General features: G+C 33.7%; 1 protein-coding gene across 6 annotated transcripts in view; it reads left to right on the forward strand.

The window, feature by feature from the left end:
* USP25 (ubiquitin specific peptidase 25) overlaps positions 1 to 19,086 on the forward strand; it is a 125,634-nt gene that overhangs the window by 66,127 nt on the left and 40,421 nt on the right. For 5 of the 6 annotated variants that reach the window (XM_046648081.1, XM_046648084.1, XM_046648082.1 and 2 more), the window contains 9 exons: positions 586 to 659; positions 5,221 to 5,369; positions 10,708 to 10,835; positions 11,229 to 11,324; positions 12,469 to 12,630; positions 13,260 to 13,486; positions 15,097 to 15,167; positions 15,880 to 16,108; positions 17,509 to 17,709. In XM_046648081.1, the coding sequence (XP_046504037.1) occupies positions 586 to 659; positions 5,221 to 5,369; positions 10,708 to 10,835; positions 11,229 to 11,324; positions 12,469 to 12,630; positions 13,260 to 13,486; positions 15,097 to 15,167; positions 15,880 to 16,108; positions 17,509 to 17,709 (1,337 nt within the window). Of the gene's footprint in view, positions 1 to 585; positions 663 to 5,220; positions 5,370 to 10,707; positions 10,836 to 11,228; positions 11,325 to 12,468; positions 12,631 to 13,259; positions 13,487 to 15,096; positions 15,168 to 15,879; positions 16,109 to 17,508; positions 17,710 to 19,086 lie in introns of those variants that run through there. The other variant, XM_046648085.1, reaches the window with a different exon arrangement.

A 19,086-nucleotide genomic window follows, 5' to 3' on the forward strand; every position in this document is an offset into this window, starting at 1 on the left:
ATGACTAATTTTACGAGCAACATAAAACTTCAGAACAGGATGGTGTAGCTCTTTAGGTACTCTGGATCACAGCTGGTGTTTGGTTCCTTCACTGGCAACGGCTGTTATTTTGGGATGGTGTGCACTCTTAGATGTAAATGTGGGAAATGACATAATTGAAGTATTATAGAAATTTCCTTTGTTTAAGATTGGCTTTTTGCCCTTCCCGAAAAGTCCAGATAAGCATATATTGTGCAGACTGAGAGTCCGAGATAGAAATGTGTAATGATAATAGAAAGATCAGGTACTTGATGGGCACAGACTCTGTTAGATCCTCTGGCAAGGGCATTCCACATAGTAACTTATTTTAACCCTTAACAACACCTCTGTGAGTTCAGTTACCATTATTATCTTCAGGTGACAGGGGAGGAAATGGAAGAATGGATTTAAGTACCTTTCCCAAGGTAACACTGTAAATAGCAGAGCTGAGTACATAATAATCACATAAATTTATCATCTTGGTATATAATTGTTCTTTTAATATTTTCTCTATTATTTACAAGTCCAAAAATTATAATCACATTTATATTTTTTAACATGCTTTAGGGATGAAGAGAAGCCAAAGAACCCGATGGTAGAATTGTTCTATGGAAGATTCCTAGCTGTGGGAGTACTTGAAGGTATAGTTATACGTGTTTACTTTTAATTAGAATTGAAGTGAGATTATCTGTTAGCTCCTTTGTCTTGTTGTGACTCTTTTATTTGTTGAATAGTTTTTCATTTTACTTTGACTTACTCTGTCTAGAAGTTTGTGTTGCATTGCTACAGCTAATCATTTATTTAGAAACAGGATTGACTGAATGAAAAGGAAGGTATGGAGTGCATTATCACATGCTAATTGATACTTAATGTTATCCTGATGATCTTTCCCTGGGAAGGCTTTTGTGGTTCTGTGAATTGTTGAGAGGAGGGGATTAATGGGGAAATCTGTGGATCTTTTGAAAATAATTTTGGAGTTGAATACTGGGCTTGGTATGATGGTTGCTGTTTTTGAGGGTTTCCAGTCCATGAATGTTGAAAGCTGCATTTAGCAATTTAGCATAGTCAGGGTATTGGATTGTTTTGGTGATAATAAAATTCTTTAGACTTTAGTTTTCAAGAAAGAGCTGTACTCATCTTTTGAAAAATCAATTGAATGATATTACTCCAATTACCCTAAATGCCTGTTGCTTAAAATCTGGGCTTAACCAGTTACTCTCTGGTTTTCCTAACAAGGGAAGGAAACTGACTCATTAGATATACTTCAAATAATAATATTACTAAGTCCCAAAGCATATATTTTTGAAAAATTACTTTTCCTGGATGGCCAAATGCATCAACTTTTGAATGTTCATCCAAAGTGTAAAATTTGGAAAGTGGGTTTTCCTTTAGAATCTTAAGTAATGGATTTCCATGAAGTTTTGTTTGAATATAGTTTTAGTTTGGGATTTGGAAAAAGGCGGACACTAACTCAGAATTTAGTCATGCAGTTAAGAGCTTATGTTGAAGTGTCAGTATAGTTTTGTTTGCCCTAAATATTCATTATATGAATAGTGGAATATTTTACATAGTACGTTACATTCCAATTTGGGATGTCCATAATGTCACACTGATTTTTATTTGAAGTAGAACACTGTCTCTGAAGTGGTAGAGTAGCTCTAATCAGGTGACTCGGCACTATTTATAATACCCTTTGTGAGCATTTCTTCCTGTGTTATCTTGATTCTTAAAAGTGATTGTCGGGCCGGCCCTGATGGCCTATAGTTTAAATTTGGCTCACTCTGCTTTGGTGGTCCAAGTTCTGTTCTGTGCAGACCTACACCATTCATCTGTCAGTGGCCGTGCTGTGGCAGCAGGTCATATACAAAATTGGAGGATCTGCAGCAGATGTTAGCTCAAAGCGAGTCTTCCTCAAGAGTGATTGTTATTAAAATACTTAATTTGTTAAACAGTGTTGAAGTCTTTATACTTGTATTAGTAAGTTGTTTCAAAGCTATTGTGCTATGTAAATGTGATTTTACTACATTTCCAGTGAAATGTGTTTTCTCTAGTAAAAGTTTATTTTAGAGCACTTTCTTACTGCTTTTGCATATGTCTTCCTAATGCTTTCTTATAGACCAGTGACTCTCAATTGGGGGTGATTTTCATTTTGTTTACTAAAGTACTCCCGTTGCAAAAGTTCCTCAGCTTTTCCAGAACTTCGATTCCATTGATTTCTTCCATTTTGTTCCTCAGCCCTTTTCTTCACTTACTTCCTTGTCCAATATGATCATTCTTATAAATGTCTAAAACTCCCTTTCCCTCATTCCCTTCTGGCACCTCCTCTGGCTATTCTCTGACCTTCATTAAGCTATTTACCTCCTCTCTGCATGTACCTGAATATTGCTGAGGAAAAGTCACTCAAATGGGCAAACTGTAATGGATGCTGAATTTGTAGTAGATACTGAACTTCACTGGTCCCAATCTTTTAAGCCTACCTGGCAGTCATAGTTGTTTTGTTTAATCACTGTCTTTTACCTCTTTCTCTGCAATAACAGTTTCCATCTTTTCTACTTCTAATCTGACTTCTTTGTCTCTTCATTCTCTGAGAAAGACCTTAGCTCAGATTTTGTGGGTTTACCATGAAACTAATGAAACCTAATCATGGGTCCTGTCTAAGGCCCTGAATCTAATTTTGTGTTTATAGTTTTGTATCGCAGTTCTTAAAAACGACTTCCTCAAATATACGAGCTTCAGGCTCCACAGCCTGGATCCATTGCTAACTCCACCACTTTCATTTTGTTTGTCTCTCCAGATAATAAAGGAATTGTTCAGTCTTATATCAAAAGGATATTCCTTGTAAGTGCTTAGAATCTCATCCTTTCATGCTTTTACTCAGACCTTACTCCATCCGTTATCTTGCTTTTTTTCTGTATATTCAGCTCCTGCTTCTCCAGTGTGTCTTCCTCATCAATATTTAGACATGGTCTGGTATCTCACATCTTAAAAAAACAAAAACAAAAAACCCTTCTCCCTTCACACACTCTTTTTCAGTTAATCTTAGAGTTAAGATTCTTTAAAGAGAGGAGTGTATTTTTTTTTATTGAGGAAACATTAGTTTATGACATTTCATGAATTTCAGGTGTACATCATTATATTTTGATTTCTGTGTAGGGTTATGTCATGTTGACCACCCAAAGACTAATTACCATCCATCACCGTACACATGTGCGAATCACCCCTTTCGCCCTCCTCCCTCCCCTCTTTGCCTCTGGTAACCACCAATCCAATCTCTGTCTCTAAGTGGTGGTTTCTTCTATTTATGAGAAAATATGGTATTTGACTTTCTCCCTCTGACTTACTTCACTTAGCATAATACTCTCAAGGTCCATCCATGTTGTCACAAATGGCAAGATCTCATCTTTTTTATGGCTGAGTAGTATTCCGTTGTGTATATATGCCACATCTTTATCCATTTGTCTCTTGATGGGTAAAGAGAGGCATTTATTTTCACCTACTAACTCCCTGTGTAATCACAACATCCCACTTTTGCTTCTGTCCCTAAACCTCTTCTTAAAGGGATCTTTTTAAGGTTATTGATTTTCTACATGTGTTCAAGTCCTTTGGATCCCTCTCAGTTCTCCTATTGAACTCTGATCAACTATTAATGCTATTGACTCTACTCTCTCCTCCTTTTCCCTACTCTTTCCGTAAAAAAACTTCTATGGCACCATATTCTCTTGGCTTTTTGCATGCCTCTGTGGGTACTTCTTAGAAGTTATATTTATAGTTTCTTCTTCTATCTAAAGGTAGGAGATCCTTGGGACTCAGGTTAGGCCCTCTTCTTTTTCCTGTCTGCTGATCCCCTAGGCAGTCTCATTCACTCCCTTGATTTCCTGCTATCAGTAAACCAGCAAGTCTTTATTTTATAGCTTCAGAGTAGAAGATTAATCTTAGTTACAGACTCATATATCCAGCTCTGTTCTTAACTTGACATTACACGGGCCATTCTCAAACAATGATTGCTACTACTGCCTTAAAACAAAAGGGAAAAAATAATCCTCTGCTTTTCCTTCAGTGGTACCCCTTTCAGTGCATAAACCTCAATCCAATTGTTCATGCTAAATCTGCATATCATTCTCCATAACTTCCTTCCTCTTCTATCCCCCATCCTGCCTATGAACCAGTCAGTCAAGTCCTGTTGGTGCTCCCTATTGTATCTATGTATAAATGTGTGTGTGTGTAATTTTATCTGTTTGTACACTTTTATTATTAATGCCTTATTCCACCTTTATTTCCAGATAGATTCTGTAAGTCTCCTAATGGAATACCACCCACTTAACACAGAAGCTATAAGGATGTTTCAAAGACATAAATCTGATTCTGATATTCCTAGAAATAACTATTCAGTGACTTTCTGTTATGCTTAGAATATACTGAAAAGAAAATTTTTAACAGGAGCTGTTAAACTTTGTAGATTTTGACCCCCTCCCTAATTCTTCATTGTCATCTCCACATTGCTCCCCTGTGCTGTACTGTCCCCTTAGTTCTTCAAGCACGCAAGTTCTTTGAAGCCTTAGAGTCTTTGTGTGTGCTATTCCTTGGCCAAGAATCCTTCACAGCTCCCTGACACTCTGGCCTGGCTAACCCCCACTCTCCATTCAAGTCTCAGCGAGAATGTCACCATGCTCTGGAAGTCCTCTTTGCTCAACCGCCCAGCCCCAAAGACTAGGTTAGCTCTCCTTTTTATACCCTCTCACTGCACTCCATCTCACTATACCTTTTAAAACACTTATTTGTTCATAATTGCACGTGCAAATAATTTGTATAATGTCGTTCTTCCAAAAGAGGCTGAAGGCTTTCTCAGCTTAAGATCCATATCCCTTTTGTTCACTGCTGTACATATTCTCAGTGTTTAGCACAGTATCTTGCCCTTAGAAGGCACTTTTTGAAAGAATAAGCATATATATATATACAAACATACGTATGTATGTATAAAATTACATGCATACGTATGGGTGTGTAGTTAATATCTGTGCTGGATATGGATGCACATGCATAAACCAACAGGAAAATTACATTAACCCACTACTCTCTGGAACATCATCATTTGGAGTTAGAATTTTCAGGTTCGGGAGATAATTTATATAGACATTTACTTTTAGTAGCTAAAAGACCATATTGAGGAACGTTAATTTAATTAACTTTCCCCCCCTCCTATAGGTAAAAAATTTGAAAATACTGAAATGTTTGGTCAGTACCCACTTCAGGTCAATGGATTCAAAGATCTACACGAGTGCCTAGAAGCTGCTATGATTGAAGGAGAAATTGAGTCTTTACATTCAGAGAATTCAGGAAAATCAGGCCAAGAGGTGAGTTTAGCATCTTCATTATTCCCCTTCCCCAGGTCTTTCTTACAGTGCTGTAAAGCACAACTGAAGGCTTTAATTATATAGCTACCTAATAGTTGAGCAAATACTCGGAATATGTGTTTGGATTTCATTATGGTAGTTTAGACATATTTGAGAGACCCATACACTCAATACAGTCTATAATCTATGTTAAATTCTCTCACAGTTTATCTCAAAATTTTCTGTTAAAATCCTTCCTTAGTAGATTGTTCAGTCTTTTCAGACTTCTTAATCAAGGTACCAGTCATTACAGCATGCTAGTCCTGGAAGTAAAGAAGAAAAACACTGATGTTAAGGTGGAATTTTATGAAGACATGTTACTTACATCAAACATTGTTGGAATTTGTTCATGCCTAAATAGGCAACATGAGACTCCTTTTTTTTTTGTAAATTTGCTGTATAATCACTTGAAGGGCAGATGGAAGAACTTGCTTTCTCAAGAAAAAAATAATTTAAAAAATATGTTATAAACATATTTATCTTTGTCCACTGGTCTCTGTTTCGTCACCCACCTCTGTCTCTCCATTCATCTCTCTAGCTCCGTCTGTATATCAATCCACCCATCCGTACATTCATCCATCAGAGAGTGTTACTGTAATAGAAAGCAAAGGACAAATCATGTGCTCCAAACATCATTTGGCAGTTGCTGGCAGTTGTCTGTTTGTAAGTGCCATGCTCGAGGATGGGGTCCTCTGTGTCATTCACTGCTCTGTCACTAGTGGTTAGTACGGTGACTGCAAATAGAATTATGTAACACATATTTATTGACTGAATGAATGAAGTGTCCCAGTGCTATCAAAAAGTTTCTGAGGTCTTTATCCCTGAATAGGTGCTTAATAAATATTGTGATAATATCTCTGTGTTTATCTGAAAAGGGACTGAGTTCTTGTATTTTTGAGAATAAATTACTTTTATCTGAATTGTGTGCTTTTTTTTAAAAGATAGGATTAACTTTTTCTTGTTCTAACTCCATTCTCATTTCCTTCTCTTCCCTCGCACACTCGAACAGAAAAAGAAATAATATTGACTATCTTTTGACTTTTTTGAGAGAGAGAGAAAGAGAAAATATTTGAAGTAGTTTTTCTCTCTGCATCATAGATCGTCTACTTCAGTGATTCTCAGCAGATGCCTCGGCCCCAATTCAAAGCTATCAAATCAGAATCTAGGTCGGAATCTGGTACTTTGGCATAAGAGCTCCATGAGTGATTCTGACGTAGACCTCTAATTAAGAATATTTAAATTACGCTTGTTTACTTTATTGATTGGGAAACAGATCTCTAAAGATTGGGACTCTCCCAGGATCCCATGATGGAACAAGAAAGCAGAGGCCCCCCCCCCCCCCCCCCCCCCCAACCCTCGACCCAGAGTATGATCTGCTTTCTGTTAGATAAGAGGATGGTGGGTTTGGGCAGGGGGAGGAGGGATGGCATTTTCCTTACGTTGTCAAAGTAGCTTATAAATGAAATACACTGTGGCTTATTGGTAAATGTTTTAGTAATTAATTGGTAAATAATCTTTCTCACATATTCCTAGCTTTTAAAAATGTTTTTCTTACATTGAATCTGAATTTCATTATTTAAAAAATCTAATTTGTCCTCCATCTTTGGCTTCACTCTGAATGCCCCATAGTACAGTATATATTTTCTGCCTAGGTTTTTCTATCTAATTGAAGGAATATAGTGGTTGGTTATCTTCTGTGAATTCAGCAATTTCTAAGCAGTCTCAATTGTAGTAAATTTGATTACCTGTGATTTCTAGTACCAATTGCCTGGATTTGCCGGACTCATAGTTTCAATAATAATTCAGCTAGGTTTAAGAGACTGTCACCTGCTAGAGTAGACTATCTCAAAGTTTTTAATAATATACTTAAATTATAGTCTTATATCATTACGACCTTCAGAATAACTGTTTTATTTCTTCTTGAGTCTCTATAAAGACCAATGAGTAACATTTTAGGCTTATTTCTAAATTTCCAGTCCCTGATGGTAACCTTTTATCTCTTACACTGTTATTTAGTTAAAATTGTTGATTTTACTTTGATACAGAAAACATATCTTTTGCTGAAGTAGCTGTGCTCGACCAATATAGGAAGACCTCTTGTTTCCATAATAACTCATATTAAAAATCCAGTGGACTATAAGAGTTTAAATTTCTGGAGTGATATACTAGGAGACAACTGAGTAAACTGAAAACGATCATGTGTAAGATACTACTTACAAAATATTTTTCTAAGTCATGAAATTTTAAATTTTAATTAAGTAATCTGCAATTTATAGATGAGTCAAACTCCAGGAAACCTGGAGATATTTTTTGATCGTCTATTGAAAGAAAAAAATTTCAAATAGTAAATACTTCACTTCTGGTGTGGCTATTCACTACTGATAATGTGTTGTACTTTTTTAGATTATTACTATGCTTGCATAAATATTTGGATTTCATCTGTTCATACTGTCCTGAGACTTGCATTTTTTTACTGACCGCTATATTGTGAGCATTCCTTCCATGTCAATATATAGCTTTATACCATTCTTTGTAAAACCTGCATAGTATCACAAAGCTTGTATTAATAAAATTAAATTGATTTAATTCTTCCATGAGACAGTAGTTGGACAAAGATTATTTTAAAGAATGTCATTCTGTGAGTACCTGGAGCACTTAGGAGTGAAGGTTAGTTAGAAGTGGAATCTGTGGGTCACAGGGCAGACTCATCTAAAAATGGAAGGACTGCCAAATTTCCCTTCCCAAAGTTGTACTAAGTTATAATTAGAGTACTGAAAGAAAATTTAACAGAACTTGAACTAGAAACTAAATTAGAGAAACAGTCTCTACATTTGTCATATTAGATATATGTAGATGTTATATGGGAAACTGATCTTTAAAAAGAAAAGGGCAAATGAGTGAAGATGATTAAATGACTGAAACTGATTTTTGAATTGGAATAGGAAGGTTTTGCTTTCGTGCTTAGTTTACATCTGGCTTTATTTGGTGTTCTGTGGGGTATTTGGAATGGTAGGTCTGCTTTTTCTTTATTTTTCTTGGCATTCTTGGCAGTCTCACAAAAGCAAGGTATTTACAACATATTAATAGAAAAACCAGGTATTATAACTCAAAAAAATGACTACATTCTCTTTAGAAAATATTTCTATTTAACAGGTCAGATTTATAGTCGTGATAGATTCAGGAGCACTTCTGTGGCTAATGCAGATTATGTAAGTGCGTTACTCAGTAACTGCATTAATCTCTTACCCCTGTGGGATCCTTAAATAATGTAATAATAATATGTGCTTAGAGATGTGCAGAATCTAAGCATTGTTTTTACCTTTAGTGACCTGTGGCTCACAAACCTGGCATACTAGTTATCTTAGAGAAGTAAATGCAGTTTTTTGTTGAATGGAAACATATTTTGAAAGAAAAAAACCTCGTTTTATATTATTTAAAATTCTAGTTACATACTGCTATACTTCTAATCTGAAAATCACAGAGCTAGATATACTCCTAATATTTTTTTAAGTGAATTTAGGGAACTTCTGGCTGTCTCTTCTTGTCCCCATCAGCTTTGGAATGAGAAATTGAAATTCTCTACTCCTGTAGTAGGAAAAACCTGTCGTCGATGTTACAGGAAATGCATTCACAACAGAGACATATTACATCACAAATTATGAACATGCTTTTGTGATGAATGGAAGCTATTTTCTGGACTTTAAATGATCTACAGAGAAGCATACTTCTAATTTGGGTTATTTGATTTCTCTTTGCCTTCATAGGTTTCCATGAATTAAAGTATGTAACTATTTAATTGTAGTGATGGCATGTGCAGTATTGCAATAAAATGTAAAAGTAATAGTTTTTGAAATCTACTTATTTATTTGTTTGAGTATCATGAAATGGAGTAGATAATTTATGCTAAAGCATCAAAAGTTTTCTTTGTGATGTTTATGGGGTATTCTTTAATTCTTAATAGTAATTTCAAGTGTGGATTAGAACTAACTAAAATTCTTGCCACTGCTATGTGAGAAGAAAATAAACTCTGCTCAAGAAATTTTAAAACTTGAGGTGTTTCTAATGTTAGATCTTTCATAACTTTCTCTAGTCAATTTCAGGTAATATCCATATAAAGCAAATTCCTTAAACTTCAGCTTTCAGTAAAAGATAAACTAAATCCAACTCAGGAAATCTCAGTTCGGGTAATCATTAGCATTTTTAGAGGGAGAAATAGTTTTGAATAACTATTAGCTTTAATTAGAGAAAAGTAGCAACTTTCAAGATCTTAGTCAAATCCAGTTTGCCAAATGTGCATCATTCCTGCTTTTTTCCGACATTTGAATTTGATTTAGTGTACTCCTAGCTTATTGACATTTGTGTGGTGGCATTTTGTGGTGCTTGAAAATATCACACAATATAGTATGTGGCAATTTCTTTTTATAGTAGTACATTGCAAGGCTTATAATAAGCACTTTAAAAATATTTGTTACATTATTGTATACTTCTACATTTGTTGATTCACAGGTTTGTTCATTTCTCTTTCCCTTTAAATAAATATTGTTTATGTAAAACTTGAATCTGTTTTATGAAAATAATTTTCTTTTCAAGTGTTGTTGCATTTCACACTTAACTGAAGAGTTGCCGAAGTTTGTGGAAGAGTTGGCTCATATCAGTGAGGCATTTAATTCTTTAAACACTAGTCATTTAAAAAGATTTTAAATATGGTTACTATAAGTATAAACTATATATTTGTTAGTCATAGATCTTTTCTTAAATTAGTCAAAATTCCAATAGGAAAATTAAATTTAAAGCAGGAAAATATCAGTTTCTAGTTTTTACCATGAGAACTGTGATCATTTATGCTATAAAAATACCTTTTTTCCTTTGTGTATTGCATCTTACAGCTTAGATTGTCCTAAGTTTTTGGCAATGTGGTTGATTGTAATAAGTATTAGTAATAGTGACATAATATTGAAGAAGTCAGAACTTCAGCTACTAAGCCTTGATTTTAACCAGTGTCTCTCTCTTTGGGTTAGAAATTCTAATGTAAAGAATTATCATGGAAAAATGAGAGTTGTTAGAAGACTTTTCTCTTTCCTGCTTGTGTCTTATCCCCATTCTTGGAATTTTCAAGAAGTGTGGAAAACTTCTAGAACCAAGTTGAGTTTTCACTAAATTACATAACCAATCAATTATTTGTACCATCAGCATTGTGATGATGTATATAAAAATGCCAGTGCTAACATCTCATGCCGAAAGTTGCAATGGAGAAAACAGAAGGGAGATATTACAATTTTTTGTTGTTGTTTTCTTTCAGCATTGGTTTACTGAACTACCACCTGTGTTAACATTTGAATTGTCAAGATTTGAATTTAATCAGGCATTGGGAAGACCAGAAAAAATTCACAACAAATTAGAATTTCCTCAAGTTTTATATCTGGACAGGTATGGTTTGGAATACAAGATGACATTTTTGAAACAGTTTAGTAACCAAGTGAAGAATTGTTACTGTGTTTAAAAAAATTTTGCTTAATTTCCTTAGAATTAATCTGTGTTTTTTGCGTAATAATTCCACTTGTCAAGGAAAATGGAGTTCTCTTTTTATTTAGAAAATTATAGTTGCTGGGAATAATATTCTAAGGAAGTTTAAAGAAAGATTATTTTTGTATTTGTATTATAATTCTGTCAAAATTTTTAAAAATATTATTTTATATTGTCTGATATTTTATCATAAAATTTCAAATGAATTGATCTTCTGTGGTTTTGGCTCGACTTATTATATCTATTTCCATGATATTTAGAAATACTAATGATTGCTGTTTTTCTTTGTCCTGATAGATACATGCTCAGAAACAGAGAAATAACAAGAATTAAGAGGGAAGAGATCAAGAGACTAAAAGATTACCTCACAGTATTACAACAGAGACTAGAAAGGTATTGTAATTTTTACAAAATTATGAGCTAACTATAGGAAGTCATATTTGTAGTGGCTATCTAGACTCCTTAGTTTTAAATTTGCTTTTGGTGCTTTATAGTTCTAGGAGTAGATAATCATTCTGGATTTCTATTTTGCTAGAGTAGTTTAGTTTTGAGTTTTGTTAGAAACTAAAATAATACATAATTGGCATAATTGGAAGAAGATAATTTTAGTGGTTTAAGATAAATATTCTCACTGTCAACAGGTAATACTCATGGTGCTGAAAATAGATACAAAGTGAAACTAATCAATAGTCAAAGTTTCTTCTTGCATGAGACTAAGTGTTACTCTTAAGATCTCCATTGAAACGAATGCCGACTTTTTCTCCTTAACACGGAAATGGGTCACAGAGGTTTGAAGGGAAACAAGTCATGTGTAAACTGGTGGGCAAGGGTTGCCTAGAAAGCACATCCCTGGGGAGAGCGAATGGCTGCCCCTCGCACTAGTGGGTCGTGGCGTGCATGAATATCATCTCACTCTTGTCTTAAGCTGCGGATTGTTTCCAAAAGACACCAGAGTCTAGACTGTCAAATGTTCTGTAGTTCAGACAAAAGTCTACAGGCTGAAATATGGCCGGGGAGATCTAATCTGATCTAATCCGTATTTTCTTGTTTTAGTGTTAATTTGAAAATTAACAGCCTAAAACTTTTTCATACAAAAATAATGTATCATGTTTCAATAATTTTTATTCTTAAAAGGTACCAGTAATCATACTGAAAAATAATCAGAGGTAAAAGGTAGGAGGATAATATTAGTCACTATCTTGATCATGAGACCAGATGACAGATCTAAAAATAAAAACAGGCTCAGGAGATGGAACTGTCAGTTTTCATTTTCCTATTGGATTACAACTTAGAGCATTTAAAATTTATGACAGTTTATAGGCACATTCAGTCTTAATCAGCTTTGGTTTTCTTCCTTTGGAGAACATTTATTTCTTGAATGTGTATTCAGTTTTACTGTCTTCATTTGAAAGCAAAATTAATTCCATTGTTGAGGAAGATTATTGAAGTGTTTTTATCATGTTTTGTAACAGTTATTGAAAAAAACACATGTGGTTTAGATACAAATAAAAGCATTCATCCATTTTATGGTTAACAGATATTTAAGCTATGGCTCGGGTCCCAAACGATTCCCCCTGGTAGATGTTCTGCAGTACGCCTTGGAATTTGCCTCAAGTAAACCTGTTTGCACTTCTCCTATCGATGATATTGATGCTAGTTCCCCACCTAGTGGTTCCGTGTCATCACAGACATTACCAAGGTAAAAAGTTTTCTTGATGTAAGAGACGGGTATGTTACCTATATTAACTAATAATGTAACTGATGCCTTTAAAGAAGATTTTAGAAAATGCATGTTGTGATTTATTTTAGTGGACTCTAAAAAGATTAGATTCACTTAGAAGATTGTATGTCTTTGGGGGGCTTATTTCATTGTTTCACTAGATTTTATAGTTGTGGATTGAAATTTTCATCGTATTTTTTTCTGTTCAAAATTATACTTTAGGTTGTTTTGGTATGTTAAATGTTTCAACCTTTTATCTGTGAAAATAATACTGTTAAGTTAGATTTTTTTTCTATAATATGAGCTAGTAAATATTAGCAAAGAAGGTTTTATAATTCTAGTATACAGAAGATTTGTTTTCTTTAAGTAAGTATGATTAAGCCATTTCTACCATAAAGCCACAATTTCATCCTTAGAATAATGTAATCCTCATATATTAAGAATCTCATTAGGATATTTTATTAATCCACATATTTCTCTTTTTTTAAAGAAGACCTTTTCCTTTTGAAATTATAAGGCAATTTAATACTGTGTGATTGGCATAGTCTTTGTCCAAAGCTTCATTTTGGAAAGTTTAATAGTAAACATTCTGTGATTTAAAAATACAGTACAACAGAGCAACAGGGAACTCCTTCTTCAGAACTGCCAAGCACGTCACCTGCGTCAGTAGCTGCCATTTCATCGAGATCAGTAATACATAAACCATTCACACAGTCTCGGATACCTCCAGATTTGCCCATGCATCCAGCACCAAGGCACATAACAGAAGAAGAACTTTCTGTGCTAGAAAGCTGTTTACATCGCTGGAGGACAGAAATAGAAAATGACACCAGAGGTAAGAATCTTCTCACAGCATAGCTACTGTTGCCTCAGATGGATCTGTATAATGTTAAAATTGAGAAAGGAAATCACCTGTTGATTTCATCTGTAAATACTATAAAGTATTTTTTTTTTTTTTAGAAAGTGTTTTCTATAAGATGAACTAGTCTGGCTTCCAGTTTTTATGATCTTACTACCAGGTTCAGAGAGACTGAAAGATTTTCCCTATATTACTTAGCTGATTAATGGCATAGCAGATGATCTGATTTTCTAGTTTAGTGCTCTAAGTTTATAGCAATCTGGTATTCACAGCTACTCCATTGGTGAAACATACAGCATCGAATTTTGTACTTAGCAGTTAGGTACTTCCCCTGATATTTATACAATGAGTTCAAATGATAAAAAATTTTCTTTAATCATTAGAAATGTGAATTTTAATTTTCAGTCTACTTAACAGAGATTTCCAAATTTGATCTATGAGGTCACTGCCAGTCTGTAATGAGTTTTAATTGGCATGTAGCAAAATAAGAAAAATAAGGACAGTGCTCTGTGGGGCATGTATGTGTGTGCACGCACAAGTATGCGTGTTGGTGTAAAGTTGCCGTCTGTCCTTTCTTGGAAGGAATTCTCCTTTTTTCTGAAGTATCCTCTTCCTACTCTACTGTTGTTAAAATGTCCTTTTTTTTTTTTTTAACGAAGTGCTGTTCATATTTTATGGTAGAGTTTATTATAACTTTTCCTTACATGTTAAAATATAATACCCTGTTCCCCAATTTTATCCTAATTTTATTGATCTTGAAAAATTAAAATTCTAGGAGCTACTGTTTTATGCCAAAAGGTTGGAATTAAACAGTAGTGGTTGTTGGATTTTAGATGCCCAACTTGACTCTTTATAGGCAATATGTAAATAAAGAGCAGTCCTAATTTAATAGAGAGTAAATAGGATGTGATGGTGACTAACAATTAGTATTAGTAACTGAAATGATTACCCTTAGTATTTTTTATATATAAGGGAATTTTTTATGTAAGAATTCATTAGCAAACATTAATTATGTATGTAGTGTTTCCTGAACACTGTGCTAGGTATTGGATAATTTTCTCCTGGACTTGGCAGATTGTGTTTGTTTTTATAAAATTACATTCAAAAGGATGGAAGCTAGGCAGCTTTTGACACTAAGGTAGTGGTTGAGGGAGGAAAGAAATGAATGAGTTTGATACTCTCTTTGAAGACAACTGACAGATGTAGGTCATTGACAAGAGGTAAGAGAGAGGAGGGAATCAGGCATGATTCCCTTAGTTATTCATAATGATATGAGTAATGATATGAATAGCTAAGTAGAATGCATTTTTGAAAAGGGCAGCCTAATGGATGAGCAGGTCCCCACCTCAGAGGACAGAGTAGGAATATAATGAGTACACTTTTGGCCATTTTAAATTTGAGGAACTTCAGAGTCATTCATGCAATGAGATTTTGGACCTTAATAATAGTAATTTTTTAAAGAATAGTTTTAGGAATTTTTTCTTATTCTTCTAACATATTAGTAGGAAAACCTTTAATCCCTACCTTTTAAGTCCTAGTAGAAACATATTTAATGTTAATCATTACATGATGTCTTCTATCCTTAGATTTGCAAGAAAGCATATCCAGAATCCATCGAACAATTGAACTAATGTACTCTGACAAATCTATGATCCAAGTAAGTGAAATTTGGAGCTGGTATTATCAAAATTATATACATATTTTTATTTATCTTTATATTATTTATCTTAATTGTCCTTACCTGTTTTGTTGTAAAATTGCTGATCTTAAAGATTCCATATTAATATATACCCCATTCAGTTATATTCTCATACTGTATTTATTGCTTACTCTTATTATTATTTTATCAAGATTTTCCAAAAGGCCTTAATATTTAAAAGAAAAAGTCCGATGGGGGAAATTATATGGTTGTTTAAGGATATTAAGATTATGGGAGAAAGTATAGGGCTCAGTAACATTTTAACTTTTGGTATACATCATATCAGCCATTTTGCAAAACTCAGCCATCAATTTATGATTGTGAACATTTAGAGAAATCATGTGCTATATATAAACATGTTCATTATAAGTTCTTTATTTGCAAAAAATAAACAGCTCAACAAATAGATACATAAGAAATAGATTTTCAAAGTTTTGAAAATCACCCTGCTTACACACCTGTCTACTTTACATGTCTTTAGCTTATTTACCTTCCCCCTTTTTTTAATTTCATAATTTAAGTTTTTCAAAATTTTAATCTCAGTCAATTTTCTCCCATTAAAAACTGGATGATCCTGTGGTATCCTCTAATCAGAGAGTTTGTGGGTTTTATGGACTGCGGTCTCGTAGACTACTTAACTGCACTTTAACTCTTCTGTTTTCATATTTAGGTTCCTTATCGCTTACATGCTGTTTTAGTTCATGAAGGCCAAGCTAATGCCGGGCACTACTGGGCTTACATTTTTGATCATCATGAAAACAGGTGGATGAAGTACAATGATATTGCTGTGACAAAATCATCATGGGAAGAGCTAGTGAGGGACTCTTTTGGTGGTTATAGAAATGCCAGTGCATATTGTTTAATGTACATAAATGATAAAGCACAGTTCTTAATACAAGGTAAGAATATGAAATATATAGGGTGACATAGATATTTTTAAATAATGTGACTCTCTTCTCTGGTGTGATTAGTTAAGCATAATTCACGTAGAGGGTGAGAGATATCATTAGGAAGCCCTCTTCTGTTAAGTGCAAAAACTGGAATTGAAAAGTGATATGACCAGGACTGAGAATTGGAATATATTTTGTATTCAAAGTTTATTTAGTAACTATTATAAAATGTAAATCTGACCGTTTCTTCTTGCTAAAATCCTTTTAATAAGTACATCACGTGTTAATCCATATTCAAGCTCATTACCCCACCATATAAGGCCTCCATTTTCTGGCCTCTGATTGTCTTTCCAGCTTCACTTATAACCGTTGTCCATTTCAGACCTTTGTACTTTACTTACATTTGAAGTTTTTGCTGTATTCTGCTTACACCAAATCATTTCACATATTTATATCTATATGTTCTTAGGTTTTTTATTTTTATTTTATCTGGTAATATTATTCTTTCTTTCTTCTTTTGTCTAATTCCTGCTCATCTGTCAAGATTCAATTGAGGCTGATAAGTTTTTCTTGACCTGGCAGGCAGTCTCCCTCCCTGTGTTCTCATAGCATAGCTCTTTCGGGCACTGATTGTGCGTTGGGATTATATGTTGGCTTGTGTTTCCCGCTTTACTCTGATCTGCTCAGAGCTGGGCACCATACCATACTATGTCTTAATCTTTTTATTTCTCACATTCTAATATGGGCTTTGCATAAAGAAAACGCTTAATAAAAGTTTCTTTGAAATTCATTAAGTAGACTTTCCTTTAGTATTTAACGATTAAGCAGAACTAATGAGGCAGTGGACTTATGACCGAAAGCTGAAATTTATTTTGTATGTGTGTAGTAGCAGTTGAGTAACTCTTTTAAATACTGCTTATGCAATGTTTTAAAAAATCTTGCTGTACTCATTAGTTGTAATTTAGAATTGCATGTAAGTATGGTATTGCTGCTTAACTGCTTCAGATAAAAAGGAATTTTAGTTCTATTTTCAGCTTAATTTATGAGTTATTCTCATTTTGTGATAAGTTTTACTTAATGAATAACCAAACATCTAGTATTTTCTTAAAAAAGTAGTACTCTGTCAGTGTTTGAATAGCAAACAATTTTGGTTTTATATCTTGTTCCATTTTTTACTCTTCAGATTAAAAATAAAAGCTGAGAACATTACTTAGATTAGATTGTCAAATATTTGCATCATTGCTTTCCTGAGTATTTGTTGGAGTTTTCTTTTAATTTTTGAGTAATATTGCTTTACCAAATGGTAATAATTCATACTTTAAATCCCATTTGAAATGCATTCAATTTTGAGCTTTGCAGTTTTCCTTTAATTCTTAATTTTATATTAGTTTTTGAAATATGATTTGCAGAGGAGTTTAATAAAGAAACTGGGCAGGCCCTTGTTGGAATAGAAACATTACCACCGGATTTAAGAGATTTTGTTGAGGAAGACAACCAGCGATTTGAAAAAGAACTAGAAGAATGGGATACACAACTTGCCCAGAAAGCTTTGCAAGAAAAACTCTTAGCATCTCAGAAGTTGAGGGAGTCAGAATCTTCTATAACAGCAGGTTAGTCCATTTTTATTAATTGTATTTTGTTATTAATATCATATTTATTATTGATGTTTTATTGTAAAAATAAGATATACTCATTGGGGAAAAAAAAATCTTTAGTTATCTTAAAGTATGAAGAAGCCAGTAAAAATCATTTGAAATTCCATCACTCAGAGATAACCACAAGTAACAATTTAGTTTACCCCTTTGCCAGACACCACTGTATACATACAGACCTTTTCAAATTAAATGAGGTAATTCTGTTAACTCCTCCTCTGTGTATCCTGTCTAGTTTGATGGGGCTTCACCCTTCTTGACAGGAGGCTTGGAAAAGCTGTGAAACCAGCAAGTAACCAAAGCCAGCTCACTAAAGCTATCAAGGGAAGGAACTGTAGTAATTTCGTGTTTGAGCAAAATTACACTACTATTATATCCGTGTATATTTTGTGTAATACTATTATTAATATAGAGGATTTATTTGATTTTTTCAGAATTCTTAAAATTAACAAAATTAGTCAAAACTAAATATTTAATATATTCTAATTTAAAATGTGTGCAGATCTTAAAACAGATAAATATATAAAAATATAAATATTAAAAAAATTCTAAAATTTTTGGCTGATGAAATCAATAAAATAAACACTGTAAAAAATAGAGAAAATATGCTTTAGCAAAATTGAAAATAGAATGTCAACTGATTTTTTTTTTAAAGATTAATTTCATCATCACTGAGTTGTTAATACATTTTAAGGCAACATATTTCCTACTGTAGAAAAAGTGCTATTTTTCTGTACTAGTTAGGGAAATGAGAAGAGATAAATTAAACACAAATATTTTGCTCAAATTCCTTTGTCTCTTTTTTTAACTGACTGGATCTTTTCGGATATCCTTTTTTGGTTTTTGCAACGTTTGCGTGTTTTTTTGTTGGTTTAAGGAAGCATTTTAGGTATTGGTTTAATTTCATCTTTACTGACAGATTCCCATGCAGCATTACCTAGGTGGGTCTCAGCATTTTCATTTGAACTTTAGAAGGAATTTTTCTTTCAATGGGAGATTCACAGTACCACAGTACGGTATTGTGACTGATGCAGGCATGCACACATCTCTCCAGACCTGTAACTTGTTTTCATGTAAATTGAATAGTTGAGTCTTTGATCTCGGTCTTAAGAGGCATTGATTCAGAATTTTTAAAAGACCAAGACAATGGTATTATACCAACGTTTTGAACCTTAAATGCAATACAGTAGTCTGGTGAGCTTTATTATTATGCATGGCTGCACTTTCTTCTCATACATCAAGGACCACCACATAGAACAAGTGAGCTCTGTGGTTTCACAACAGTGCACTTTCATTACAGTGACTTTGTCCACATTAGTAGGAAATGAAATAGCT

Source organism: Equus quagga, chromosome 21 (genome assembly GCF_021613505.1).
Source record: "Equus quagga isolate Etosha38 chromosome 21, UCLA_HA_Equagga_1.0, whole genome shotgun sequence".
Lineage (NCBI taxonomy): Eukaryota > Metazoa > Chordata > Mammalia > Perissodactyla > Equidae > Equus > Equus quagga.